Source organism: Candoia aspera, chromosome 2 (assembly GCF_035149785.1).
Source record: "Candoia aspera isolate rCanAsp1 chromosome 2, rCanAsp1.hap2, whole genome shotgun sequence".
NCBI classification, from domain to species: domain Eukaryota; kingdom Metazoa; phylum Chordata; class Lepidosauria; order Squamata; family Boidae; genus Candoia; species Candoia aspera.
In genome coordinates this window covers 256,248,725-256,262,781 of record NC_086154.1, presented here as the reverse complement: position 1 = coordinate 256,262,781, position 14,057 = coordinate 256,248,725, and the positions used below count along the sequence as shown (strand labels likewise).

At 39.6% G+C, this 14,057-nt stretch overlaps 1 protein-coding gene across 5 annotated transcripts in view; it reads right to left on the bottom strand.

Moving 5' to 3' along the window:
* SMAD2 (SMAD family member 2) overlaps positions 1–14,057 on the bottom strand; it is a 371,138-nt gene that overhangs the window by 317,230 nt on the left and 39,851 nt on the right. For 4 of the 5 annotated variants that reach the window (XR_010067369.1, XM_063295857.1, XM_063295856.1 and 1 more), the window contains exons 3-10: positions 10,236–10,325; positions 9,064–9,257; positions 7,629–7,763; positions 5,764–5,838; positions 4,160–4,213; positions 2,138–2,350; positions 1,706–1,843; positions 904–1,048 (exon numbers count right to left, since the gene is read on the bottom strand). Coding sequence is in view for 4 of the 5 variants with exons in the window: in XM_063295857.1 (XP_063151927.1) it covers positions 904–1,048; positions 1,706–1,843; positions 2,138–2,350; positions 4,160–4,213; positions 5,764–5,838; positions 7,629–7,763; positions 9,064–9,257; positions 10,236–10,325 (1,044 nt within the window). In the remaining variant the exon portion in view is untranslated. The remainder of the gene's footprint in view (positions 1–903; positions 1,049–1,705; positions 1,844–2,137; positions 2,351–4,159; positions 4,214–5,763; positions 5,839–7,628; positions 7,764–9,063; positions 9,258–10,235; positions 10,326–14,057) is intronic. The other variant, XM_063295859.1, reaches the window with a different exon arrangement.

Genomic DNA, 14,057 nt, shown 5'->3' with positions numbered 1-14,057 from the left:
ACTGCACAGATCCAATTTACAAAACTGACCACCACTACAGGCTCTCTTACACAGATTAACAGTAAAGGTCAAAGCACCAAAGGCAAGGAATGGGGAGGCAGAGAAACCCCAAGACGTTACATGGGCTAGAAATGCCTTTCAGCATCAGCTTTAGGCCCCCCACGTGCAGATCAGAGCTGAATGAGCTTTCACTCTTCAAAGAACGTTATCAGCCAAGGACCACTGGGTGTCAGGGATGATATTCTCTCGTTATGCAGCTGGTTTGTCTGCCATTGTCAGCCTTCTCACTGGGATCTTCCTAACTGCTGTCAAAAAGAGCTTGGGCTTCTCACCATAGAATGTCCCCTCAGGTGGTTTCCTGGTTCCCTGCAAGAACTACATCATCTCGAGGGTACTGCTGTCCAATGGCTAAACCAGGGTTCTTCAACCTTGGCAACTCTAAGCTTTGCTGGCTGGGGAATTCTGGGAGTTGAAGTCTGCACAGCTTAGAGTTGCCAAGGTTGAGGAACCCTGGGCTAAACAACCTAGATATCTGGTCACAGGGTTAGATACTTTAGTAACTGCTCATACATAACTTAACTTATTCATAATTTTATTCATCATTTGTATTGTGTGTTTTTAAAATAACTTATTGTCCCAATGTCCTACATTTTATACACTTCTATATATCGTTACTGTGATTTTTATGCAACAATGCTGTGTTCTGCTCTGCCATATGAAATAAATAAACCACAGCATCCGAAATGACCTAAAGCGCCACTATTTTTATGTTGAAAGAATACTAAGCATTAGGCTAGGATAGACTAGACGGATTCTGTGGGAATGCTAGGACTGCACCTGAATATGTACCTGGGAATTCAACCCTGCAACAAGGGAATTCTACAAGGAAGCCCCACCAATTACCTGTATTCAGCTCCCCATCCTTTAACAAAACTCATCCTGATGGTGCACATCCGAGTTAGCTGATACACTGCTTCAAAGCCCTGATTCACGGACTGCGCGAGAAGAGCAGCAAATTCCTGGTTATTAAAGATCTTCAGGTTGCAACCTATAAAAAGGAAAAAAGACTGCTGTTGGTTACTACTGCCAAGTTACAACCATCCTCACCAGGTTAGTATTATGTAACCCAGGGTTTCTCAGCCAGGATTCTGCAGAACCTTAGGTTCTATGAGAGGTCACTGGAGGTTCCCTGGGAGATCACAATTCATTTAAAAAGTTATTTCAAATTCGGGCAACTTCACATTAAAGAGTTAAGTTTCATTCTTAATTTTTAGTTTAAGAACACTGTTCGTGCATCTATACAGGCCTACCCATGAAACAAATACAGTAATTTGGTAACTTCTGGCCTACATTTGACCCTGAATGGGCAGGGGCTCCCCGAGGCCTGAAAAATATTTCAAGGGCTCCTCCAGGGTCAAAAGGATGAGAAAGGCTGATATAATCCATCCCCACTTTAGGGGGGGGGGAAGTTAAGGATTCTGCAGGATTGACTGACTGATTGATTATTCATTTATTTAGCAGCTTCTAGAGATGCTGGTCCTCATCTCCCAATATTTCCAGGCACACACTAGGCTGGCTAGAAAATAAGAGGCTGACATCCAAAATGTCCAAAGATGCCACATGGAAGAAGTCAGCATTACAATGCTGAAAATGCATTTTAATACTGTATATTAAATGTGTTCTTTCTTGGTTTCACACATCTTACCTGGTGGGATCTTGCACACGGTTGCAGGATGCCAGCCGTATCTCTGATTACAGTTGGGACTCTGCACGAAGATTGCACTATCACTGAGGCACTCAGCAAAAACTTCCCCACCAATATAATACAGACGCACTCCCCTTCCTGGGGTGGGGGAATAAGGAACAGAGAAAAAAGTAATGTTGAAGCTTAACACCTGAACTGCTTGTGTTCTCTCCTCTCATTTGGTAAATTATCTGGATTACTGTTCTTTTATAGCTGGCATGCTCTAGTTACTAAACTAAACTAAAGAAGAGAGTTTTGCTTCTTCTTGTGTTGCTGGTTTAAATGTTTTTATGTAAGGGCTTTAAGCAAACCTTTAAGAGTGAAAGATCTGAGCTGTGAAAGGCAGAAGACTGGAGAAAAAGGGTTATTCATCATGGGACCAGAGGTCCATACCTATGTGCCGTCTCGTCATTTCCACAGTGGCATTTCTATTAACGTTGGAAAGCAAACCCAGGCAGAATCGTTCGGAGTTTGATGGGTCCGTAAAACCATCTACAGTAAGCGAAGGTTGTGATGCATGGAAAGTTTCGCCCACTCTCTGATTTAGTTCATAATATGCTATCGAACACCAAAATGCAGGCTCTGAATAGGTAACTGGCTGCAAGTCTGGCAGGGAGAGAGAAATAGTCCTTGGGTTAATATGCACTGTACTTCTCAACGTTTGGCAACAGTTTGATAGTCATGCCTACGGTTCTTGAAACAGAACAGGAATATCCTTGCTTTCACTGAAATTGCACTCACAGCTCTGTCCGCACAGCGGTGATGGGTTTCCTTCAAGTTACTTTAAAATTTAATTGACTGCTGTTTGAACAGGTACTATAAAAATAAGTTTTATTTAAAAAGCTATGTTTCCTCACACTCATCATACACAGCAAAACGATCTGAACTTCTTAATTTTTGTCAGTGCTCATGCCATCTCTCCATTTTATTTGCAGTGATCTTATCACGGGAAAACTGAGTTGAGGATATACCCTTTGTCTGGAACTTCATTTTATCCAGCAACTTATCTTTACTGCACTTTCTGTTCCACTCTTCAACACATTTTCCATGATAATGTGATCCCAGATTAAACCATCTTGATTTAATTGCCTATAGCACAGTAAGGGACTTGCGTTTTAAGAAGCTCATTTCCAAAAACACAGTCCATAGAAATATTAATACAAGCTGCGGGAACTAGTTAAAGATTCACCAACATTTGGTTTTTGAAGACCTCTACAGGCACCTGTAAATTGATAGAACTGTCATTAAATATACAGCATGCCAGTAACATCCCAACAAAGTAGTTTAACTATTTTTGCACCTCATTCCCAGTTCACTTTCCCAACTAGGTCAAGAACTGAAATCAAGCAACCTTTTCCTCTGTACTTTTGCAATCAGGGCATTCCTGCAAGAAAATTGGCAGACCACTGCACAGTCCAGCAACCTCTACTACAGAGTTACAAAAAGACAGAAGAAACATGTTGCCTTCCAGATGGTGAAGATAATTTCCATCATCTCTGAACATGCTGGCTGACGCTGTTTGAGTTGGAGTCCAACAACATCTGGAAGGAAACCAATATGCCTCCCCTGTAGTGTGGAATGCAACACTTTTACAGCATCCCCAACAGTCGGAAAAGTCAGTGTAACGGTATAACTAAGCAACTAAATGGTGAATCAAGATCCTTGGGTTTCAAAACTCCCACAACATTCTATTCAGCCTTGGTTACCTTTCTGTCATATGGGCAATAATACCTTTCCAGACTATTCAAAAGACTGCTGACAATTCATTTAAAGCAGGATCAGCACTCAAAATAACTATGCAAATCCTTTTTAGAATTAAAATTTTAGCTCAGGGTGTTTCCGCAGGGGTATCTAACTTAAAGAGTAAGCTGCTGATAGCAAGGTGCAACTCACAGTCTTAAATTTTTAGATCTGGGATCCTTTTACCATTTTTGAATATTAACATGGCTTTTCAAATGATACAAGAACAGAACTAACAATTTTTTCATTGAGGAAAATATTAAAATAAAGCAGCTGTTCTTTACAGAGCACAAAGGCTTTATTTACTGTCTGCCTGTTTCAGTGAAATATGCATCTCTGCCCATATCCCACACTTGCAGGTGGGCCCAAAGTCTGAGGACCAATGCCCTAAAGCAGTGTTTCTCAACCATGGCAACTTTAACATGCTGGCTGGGGAATTCTGGGAGTTGAAGTCCACACACCTTAAAGTTGTCAAGTTTAGAAACAGTGTCCTAAAGCATAAGGCGTTTTTTACCTGAAACATATTTTAATGGTGTGCTTGGTAGAAGTGCCAACTAATGCAATCTGTTCATTTCTTGTTGCAGATCTCTTTTTAATAGAGTATCCTTCCTAAACTGGAGCCAGTTTCTAATGCAAAGACATCCAGTTCAGTTGCTGAAAGTGTTTCCTGCTTACCTAGGCTGTGATTGACAGGAGAGAGTGTACTAGGAGACAACTCTGCTGGGGATCCTGGGGAGACAATCAAAAACATTATTTCATTCTTTCTCTTGCGCATACAACCCTCACCCAAATCATTTAGACAGACAACCAGATACCATATTTTTCCACAAGCTACCATTACCTTTGGACACAGTTGTCAAGAGAATCTGGAATCATTTTTACTCTTTCCAACTCAATGGGATGTTGGAAAGAAATTACACAAAGGAGCTCAGGACCCTGTCTGTCTGTCCATCAGCAGGATAACTCTCTAAAAGCTGAACAGAATGGGAGCAAATTTGGTGTGGGTAGAGAAGCCAGCAAAAGAATGATACAGCTTAAAAATGGGGCAAACCCATCAGGGACTGCAGAGAAGACACAAATATCCACTCCCCCAGTGTAGCCCTACAAGAGGCAACTGGGGAGAGCTCAGAAAGTTGCCAGCTTCTCTAAGAACAGAGTGCGGCTGCTATTAAGGGGTGGAGAGGAATCCAAAAGGCATGTTTGGCAAGGTTTCCCTACCTTGTTTTTCCCTCTATCACAAGCAAATTAGGAATTGCCACAAAGATGGCTGCTACAAAAACAGCTGCCTAAATGGGCTTGGGAAAGTGAGTCAAGTTTTGCCTTATGGCTCTGTAAGACATATATGGGCAACCTGAAGTCTGCCATGGATGCCCAAACTCCTCAGCCCCCAGTTTTACCCAGATACACATACACAATTGTGGTCATCCTTATGGGCATCTCTTCCCACAAAAACTGTTGGTAACATGATTTACACACAGGTGATAGTACAAAAAGAGAGTGCCAGTGTCACTTATTGCTGTATTCAATCTTCAGAGTCAGAAGATTGAATGATTGCACACCCATGGATTCACAGATTAGCACTAAACAATGCCAGAAACTTCATGCCACCTGCATAGCATGTGTTTCAGATTGGAAAATGTTTGGAAGGAGGATGGGAGGAACTACAGAGTTGTCATCATAGAACCTTAGCATTACTTCTAGCATTACATCTAGTAACTTAGCTTATAATTTATCTTATCTCAGCAATAACAAACAAAAACCAAGGTTATGAGATCAGAGTAGGTGATATATATTAACCCTACTGAAAATGTTCAAATGACCTTTTGCCATCTCAGCATCTAAGAATCCAAGAAAACATGAAACGTAATCCATTAAAAACACTGCTATTTGATCTGAACATTATTCGCACTTTTAAGGAATTAAAAGCAGAACTTAAATCATGAACGTTTATCACGGCATTTCTAGTTCCACCATCAAGTGTGGCACTTTATGCCAATTCTGGGGCTAAACCACCACTGAGGTTTACCAGCTTATCCCCTATAGAACGAGTATCTTTGGCACAGCATCTTTTCAACAGATTTCAACTGATTTCAGCAGAGCATACATAGTACCAGAGTCCACTGGAGTTGGGTGGCCAATACGTTTAAACAAACAAGCAAACAAACAAACTTTGCAGTTCAACACTGGTATCAATCAAAGAATGTTTTGTCAGAGATACCCCTAAACATAACAAAAATGGGCAAAAGACTTGAGCACACTATAAAAATGAAGGCATTTACCTGTATCCATGCTTTGGTTCAACTGCTGGTCACTTGTTTCCCCATCTTCACTGATGTAGCCAGGAGGTGGTGTTTCTACGAAGAGCAAAATATAATTGATAACTTTTTAAAACAAAACGTCCTCCCAATACCATGTGCACTAGTTGTTTTATCTAGAAAGAATAAAGAACAGACATAATATCTAGGAGTCAAACTGCTCCCCTTAAACACCCTTAAGTCCACCCATGGCCAGAAATTGCACTGCCACAATTAAACAGCAAAAACCATTGATGTTCAGGTTCAGGGGGAAAAAATCGAGACAGCCACTTGCACTTCCCTCCTAATTCTATAAGCCATAGTTTGCAGTCTCTGTGCACTGTGGATATGTTCAGACATTGCACTTGATACACTACATTTTAAAAACTGCGGAGTGTGTTTTTGATTTCTGGAGGGATGGACGTGGGGGTCTGTCTTTTTCAGAATGGGGCTAGAAAGGGGAAAGCGCTGCTTTGAGCTGTGCTATCAAAAAGGACATGCTGGTCCCAAACTTTCTATGGACAGGCCTGTAAGCATGGAGAGCTTTTCTACTCACTCTCTGAAAGTCCTAACAAAAGTAGGGCTTTTGTGTGGTCACTTGGAGGTTTCTATTCATATGCAAGCAAATGGAAGAAGAAGCCCAGTGCAGACCTCCAAATTTCACAAGGAAGGGCCATAAGGTGGTGGTGGTGGGGGGGGGGGGCTGGCTTTCACAGCCTCAACTCCCATACTTATCTAAACAAGCTTGTGAATGCACAGATGTCCAAATAAAAATATATATATTAAAGAGCTCAGGCCAAGCTGGGAAACAAAACTGATTATCACCGTTCGTTCTCTGAGATGCTGCTGCTGACTCACTCCAAAGGCAAGCTAGATAATAGCTAGTTTAACACATGATCCCACGTGGGGCTACCGATGCCTATAAAGCAATTCCCTCCCCAGCAAATATAAATACATCCCAAGCCCATGAACAGCAAAGGGTTCCCGGAGTTTATTTGTAAGTGTTCTTTTTGTAAGAAAAGTGAATTCAAGAGTATTCACTAGGGCACCAAAGTTATTTTTCACAGCTTATATGCAATCTAGCTCACAGAACACTCTTCATGATCTACAAATAAAGCTAGAACTACAACCCACAACATCAAATGACAATGGGGAAATACAGTTAGTAGTGCACTTGAAAATATATCGGCTAAACACCTAGGTAAATGTAATACAACAATCCTTATGGTTTTGCAGTTCTTCAGAGAAAGTTTGAGAAAATTGTCCTTAGGAGGGAACTTCAGCGTTGCAGTGCCACAACCAAGATGGGAAGGACTTAAAGCTGGGTACTCTAAAAAAGGGACAGGCTCTTGTGAAAGATCTTAAAAGGATTGCTTAAAAAATAATGCAGGAAGATTTGCTGAATGCAGGCTATATAACTTAAGCAATGTAAATTACTCAGGACTAGGCTTAAACAAATAACACTAGCAAACTTATTAATTAAAATCTACCAGAAAAAGTCCCTGAGTGGACAATGCCTCCTAAACTCAAGGCATCAACAGATGATCAGGCAGAAAAAAAAAAAAACACTGTCAACTCTCTATTAATGTCAAAATCCATTATGGCTGGTGGACTGGCTATCAGTGCTGTCAAAGATCTTCTTTCTTCTTTTCTTTACAAAAAAGAATACTGGAAAAGATTCTGCTGATGGCTGAACAATCTTTTAGGTGGACACAGAGTCCAGCCCTCCCAAAAGGTATAAAGAAATCCCAATCCTAGCAAGCAATGTCACACTTCCCATGCTGTTATTTTTCTCCGGCATGTTACACAATTGACTTCAGCTATAGTTCCACTTGCTTTTGCATGAATACCTGGTATGTAATTGCTTTGTGGTTCGATTCCTGCTGGAAAATTAGTGTTTTCAGGAATGGAATGAGTATAGTCATCAAGAGGTGGAAGTTCAGTCAGAATCTCAGTGTGTCGTGGTACCAAGACAGGAGGCAAAACTGGGAAGAGGGAAAACGTCCAAAAAAGTTAAGCACAATTTACCACGGATAGATACACACAGACACACACACACACACACTCCTCTACAAGACGAGGAACGTATTGCAGACCCTATATTCAAACAACAAGGTTAATTATTCAAGGCACTGATAGTTCAATTTTATGCCTACTCAGAATTAAGTTCAAATTTGGGCAATGGGGCTTATTTCCAAGTAAGCACGCAGAAAATCACAATATCAATTAGTGTAAGAAATGCTAATTTCAGTGTCGACATTTCCAGGGGGAGGGACTTAATATAAGTTACATCTAAATATCCAGTGTGAATATGATTAGTGCAGTCAGTGATAGCTGAGATTTCCCCTTAAAATGAAGCAAGATGTGTAAAAAAGCAAGATTTAGGCTTAGCCACAGAAACTCCTAGGCACATTCACTAGAAAGGCTACCTTCCTTACTTCTTGCTTTCTTCTAACAAGCAGGAATTTGCCCTATTTTCCCCTAAATCACCCCATGAGGAAAGGGTGGAAGTTTAAGGATGGAAAACAATGACTGAACCAAGGGAATGAAGTTATTTTTAAGACCGAGATCCAAATGAGATATTTGATTCTTGTTCATTCATCAGTAGAAATGGAATGGAGAGACCAAGGTGCAAAATCCACTAAGTCACCTTGGAGCATCTCTCGGCTCACATGGTAGATGTGAGAATAAATTGGCATGATACCATTTCTATCAGTCTCATCTCCTTGCACTAATGACAACATAACCACTAAGCAACAACTCCCCCCCCCCCCAACACACAGACACTTTTTTTTAATCCAGCTGAGCAAACTATCTTTCTCTTGGGAATGACAGGGGACTGTGAAAAACAAGCAATGAAGTGCTCTAAGTGGCTGCTTCAGACTACGGAATCTAGAACTACCAAAGGCAGGTGAACAAATGTATCATTCAGAGGTCTCTATATTAAAAATTCTTCAAGCCACTCGAGTCTCTAAAACAAAGCAGAAAAGAAAGATAATTGAGTTCTGTCATTTTAATTGACATGAATGCTTGCAACACTTTGCCACTCCAAGCTATACCAAGAAGTGCCAAACACATGCATTCAATACAACAAACGATGCGTTTCAACATTTATGTGCCACTGTGAAAAATTAAAACTTGGAGTAACTCCCACTCAAACCCTTGGAAATAACACAGACTCCTTTTGATTTAACTTTGTACACACTGAGTATTAGTCAGAAGTTTAGTAAGAGAAGCCTGCATAAGCCAACACCTTTATTTCAGTGGTGCTTGCCATCTTCGTACCTGGAGTCTCCACTCTCTGGTAATGATAAGGATTTACACACACTTCATCCTTTTTAAGATTAAAAGCATATTCACAGTTTTCAATGGCCTTAAGTTCATGATGGCTGTGAAGGTCAGGCCAGCGCCACAAACGACAGTAAATGACATGCGGCAATCCTTTACGATGGGACACTTGCAGGCGGCCATCAAGAGACCTGCAGGGAGGAAAAATATTCCAGAATGTTCTGAGTTGTTTACTTGCAGCACATTTAAGTTGACATACTCAGAACTACGGTGCTTAGAGCACCCTTCCATCCTACCCAAAAAAGAAAAACGCAGAAGAGCTACAACAGACATTTGTATCCTTCAATGTATGTTCTTTGCAATAAGAGGTAGCTTCACACCTCAATGCACACACTGCTATTACTGGCCCTTGAATCAAAGAATCTGTGTGTGACACAATAACTGAACAATAAATAAGTCTGCTCACCAGTAACACTTACACTATGCTAAAACAGACAATTATTGCTGTAAGAATATAGGTTGTACAAGACTGCACACAAAATTACAGCAGTCAGACACCCAAGTAATCCACATTGCACAGAACATGCAGCTTCCATCAAACGCCACATCAGGCTTGTCTGTGATTTCATGATCATTTTGCATTTCTGCATCCCCTGCTGCTACCAGTTGAAAAGTTTTGCTAGTTTTAAGATAGACTGCCTAGGCCTACACAAATGCAGATGAATTTATGATTCATGGGATGGGAAAGACAAGGTCTCAGTACACAATGCAAGTAGGGTGACATGGAAAAAAAAGAACCATCAAAAGCCAGACAAGTAGTTTTCTTGTCTCTGAGTGCGCATACCTAATTTTAAAAAAAAAACACCATACACATAAATGCATAGTGTGCAAGCATTTTTAAAGACACACTTGGTAACTTGGTATGATGTAAAATGTCCCTGCGTTGTTAAATGAAGAACAGATCATGAGGTCGCACCCCCTCCCAAGTTTTCCCATTTTTTCCAACAGCACTAATATGAAGAGAACTTCATTGGTCAAAACATCAAATGGGAACACAACATCAGCGTTGAAATGCTCTGCTGCTAGGAAGCACTGCAACTTGAGAAGACCCTTGAAAGCCAAACCCTCCCACAAGATCTCTACAATGAGACACAGGGCAGAATATTCACCTGGTTTGTTCAGAGAAGCTGTATAGGCCTGTTGTATCCCACTGATCTATCGTGTTTGGTGTACTCAGTCCCCAAATTTCAGAGCAAGTGCTGTGCATAAATTGAAAAAACAAAAACAAAAAAAGTTGATGTGAATATGGAAGCATGGTTATTCAAACTACCATGATGTAAAGACATGGGAGAAATGTACAGAAAACTTCCTTTCACACAGAAAATACTGGGATTTTATTCTTTTTTTTTTAACACTAGTATCAAATAGTGTATTTTCTATATGAAGGAGGCCAATAAAATGGAACATGTGATTTAAGGTAAAATGATGTTTTCAAAACGGTGAGCAAGTTTGCTGGATTTATGCAATTAGCATATTTGTAATATACCTTAAAACAGGCAAAACCTCCTCAACTTGGCAGTACCCAACAGTATCTGGCTTTAGGAAAGATCTTTGTAAAAAAATAAAAGTCAGACTAAAGCCATGTCAGTAACACATTAAGAGTTCAACGAATTGTTAGATCAGAATTCAGGAATCACCAAGATGAAGTATATTTGTTACTAGCTAGAATGTGAAAGTTTTCATTATTTTTGCTGGAACGTCCTTCTTAGGAGCCCCACCACCACCACGTCTTCAATGCCATATGACAGAAAGGATACATCCAATGTTTGCTGTTAACAGGTATACAAATACAATATGAAATCCAACAGAAGGAAAGCAATTCAACTTAAGTTGCAAAAAAATGACTCATATTAATTTAAAGGTTTTCCTTTAACCCATCCCTGAAAGACAGCTGTCATTTCATAGGAGTCCCAGCACCCAACACTACCAATTTTAAAACAGTATCACAACAAACCTAATTTACACTAATGCCCCAAAATCTATAGTCTGACCTACAAAGAACATTATTTCATCTGTTTTGTATTTTTCTGGAAGTGGTTCATGTGCTTTGGTTTGTACCAACCAGAAGGAGAAACTGTACCTAACATCTGATCAATAATCAGCTGGGTACAATATAGCACCCTGAGTTCAATATACAGTAGTAATTTCTCCCCAAGGAGCTCCATTATCACTCAAAACTGCCAATACTTACCAAAAGCCAATCCAATTAAAGTTGAAACTGTAACCGCCTTGCCTGCTGATGATAATATTCTGGACAGTGAAGTATTAGAAGTCAATTCAACTAGACAGTTTACATGAGAAGAATCACCCTAGCAGGTGGTCTGGAAAGGTGCTGCTACATGTTTCTGATTTTTTAGCCACCATAGAATAACATGACTATGTATCTTAATAGATGTAAAGCCTTAGTTGAAAAAACTTTTTCTTGCTCAGTCAACAAAACAAGGCTGCTATTCTTCCTGAACAACAGCTACTTATTTGTTGCTCTGAAGATACAAAATGCAGGCATTATGTGGACTCTGCTTCAAACAATACTCTATCATACCCCAAAACTCAGAATGGGGATATCTGATTATATTTAAGTATCATTTGTTTTCTAGATATAAATTCCTGTTTCATATTCCTAACCACCACCAATTCTGAAATGCTAAATAAATGCAGAAGATTCTGCAAGCAAACAGCTCAGTTAACATCTGTTCCTGTTTACAAATCCTTTATTGTAGAAGCATTGTCAATTTTCCACTGGTAATGTTTTTTCCAAAAGTTTTTTTTTTCCTGAGATAAGAACATCACCATATACTGTGAATTAAGGCTACCACAACCCCTTCCTTTCTTGTTGACTGCCCTTTAGTACATTTTGCTATGATCTTTGCAATTCAGGATTAGTGCAGTCATAAAAAATTAACTACAATTTAGGAATCAGTACATCTTTCCTCACATGAATCTCATCTCTTTGATTATACATCTGATCAAACACCAATTTAAAGAGGTATTAAAGTCAAATTAAGAACCAGGATCAGGAGATTGGGAAATTTATGTGCATGAAAGCAGGAAAAGATCCAGCAGTTATTATACATAATCATCATGGCTATATTGGCATAAATCAACAATAAGACAAAAACAAATTAACCTCCTAAAGAAATGTGCAATTCATCTGATGGTAACAAAAGCATACCATAGGTATCTTGGAAGCTGGAAGTAATTTGTCCATTACTCATATTCCTGATCGATTAGAGCTGTGCATATCATTCAGAGGGACAGTCTGCCAAGTGAACGGTACAGTTGCAGCCAAAAGTATTGGTACCCGGAAGCCACTGCTCAAAGCATTAGAGTTTCCTCTCAACGGCTAAGCATGGCTTCACTCCAATACCAATCCTGTCAGAGGTATCTTCTTCACCACACTGAACCTTCCAACTGTAGATTCAAACAGGTGTTTTCAAAGACACTCTTCTGAATGTAATATGCCTCAAAACAGCTCCCAAAAACGAAAGGAATCCACTGCACTTTATTTCTGCATTTTAGTAATAATCTGTATGCCACTACATTTACTGGAATAATTTAGCCAGGCCACAAGAATAAAAAGATACTACTGAAAAACAGTCGTTTCAGTTGCACAAGCCTGAAAATGATTTGCTCCTTTGGAAGAAGCTTGCATACTTAAAAAATTGGCTCATCTTTGGCACTAGCTGTGGTCTGCATACTGGAAAAGTTTTGAAAATTAGTATCTGTTAACACTGACCAACACTCCCTATTAAGCCAAGAATTAGTTTTCAGAAAGCCCACCCATTATCCCCAGCAACTGTTGAAAGAAAACTTAGCAAAAAATCCAGATGCCAGAAATCACTACACATTTCTGCTATTCTACCCTACTGAATTTTTAACTCGGAATTTACAAATCCATTGCCAAAACCTCATCTTAGCCCCAAACTCTCCATTTTCCAACTATCTCTAGTGGAACTTTTGTCAGAATGGTGCTTTATCAAGACTAGTGAGATGTATCTACATGTGTGTGCAGGCACATGTGCATCAAAGACATACATGGGACATACATGGGACTGACAAATCCATTCTTTGTGCAGGAAATTCTCTCAGATTCAAAACTTCATCTCCATAACTTAGAGATGAAAAAGAAAGGCAACAATGACAAAGGCTGAATTAATCTGTTGTGCATTTTCAGAAAATATTTTTGTTGGGGGAGGGAGGCTACAATACACAGTATAAACAACCCAAAGGTAAAATGTCTGCCAGACATTCAAGTGAAGCTGTCTTTTCAGATTTGTATTGAACCCCTCCGTAAAGTTCTGCAACATTTACCTGAGATTTTGGTTAATATTTGGCTGGCTCAATCTATTTTAGTTTCCCAAAAGATAAACTTGGGAAATACCCCTGTGACAATTGTTTTATAAATTGCCACAGATAAAATAGGCTTGGCTCCAAGAGATGGTAGTAAAAAAAGCTGGAGGAGACACAATTCATGAGGCACAGAATAGAGATTAGAAAGTATTGAATGACCTAGATAACCTAGGTTTCACGTCCAAAACCATGTAACTAATGAATGAAAATGTAGCTGCCAACAGCACAAACCTCAATCTCTGAATGAATACAGTTATACCCGACTGGAAAAAAAAATGACACCTCCCACAAAACAATCAATCTTCAGAAGAGGGATGGACAGGTGGTTACAAGAAAATGCTAAGCAAATCTTGAGGGTGCTTGACATTACAAAAATATTTAGAACATGTATACCTAAAATAAACGAAGCACACACAATTAGAGAAGTTCCTCAGCTGGGGTTTTCAAATGTCATTGAAAACTCTCAGGAAAACTGAAATACTACTCAAAGGCAACATAATCAGAGTGGCAAAAAGAAGGCATCTATTGGATATGTCTTTCAGTATAAAACCTTTAGAAGGATACAAACCAATTGTAATTGT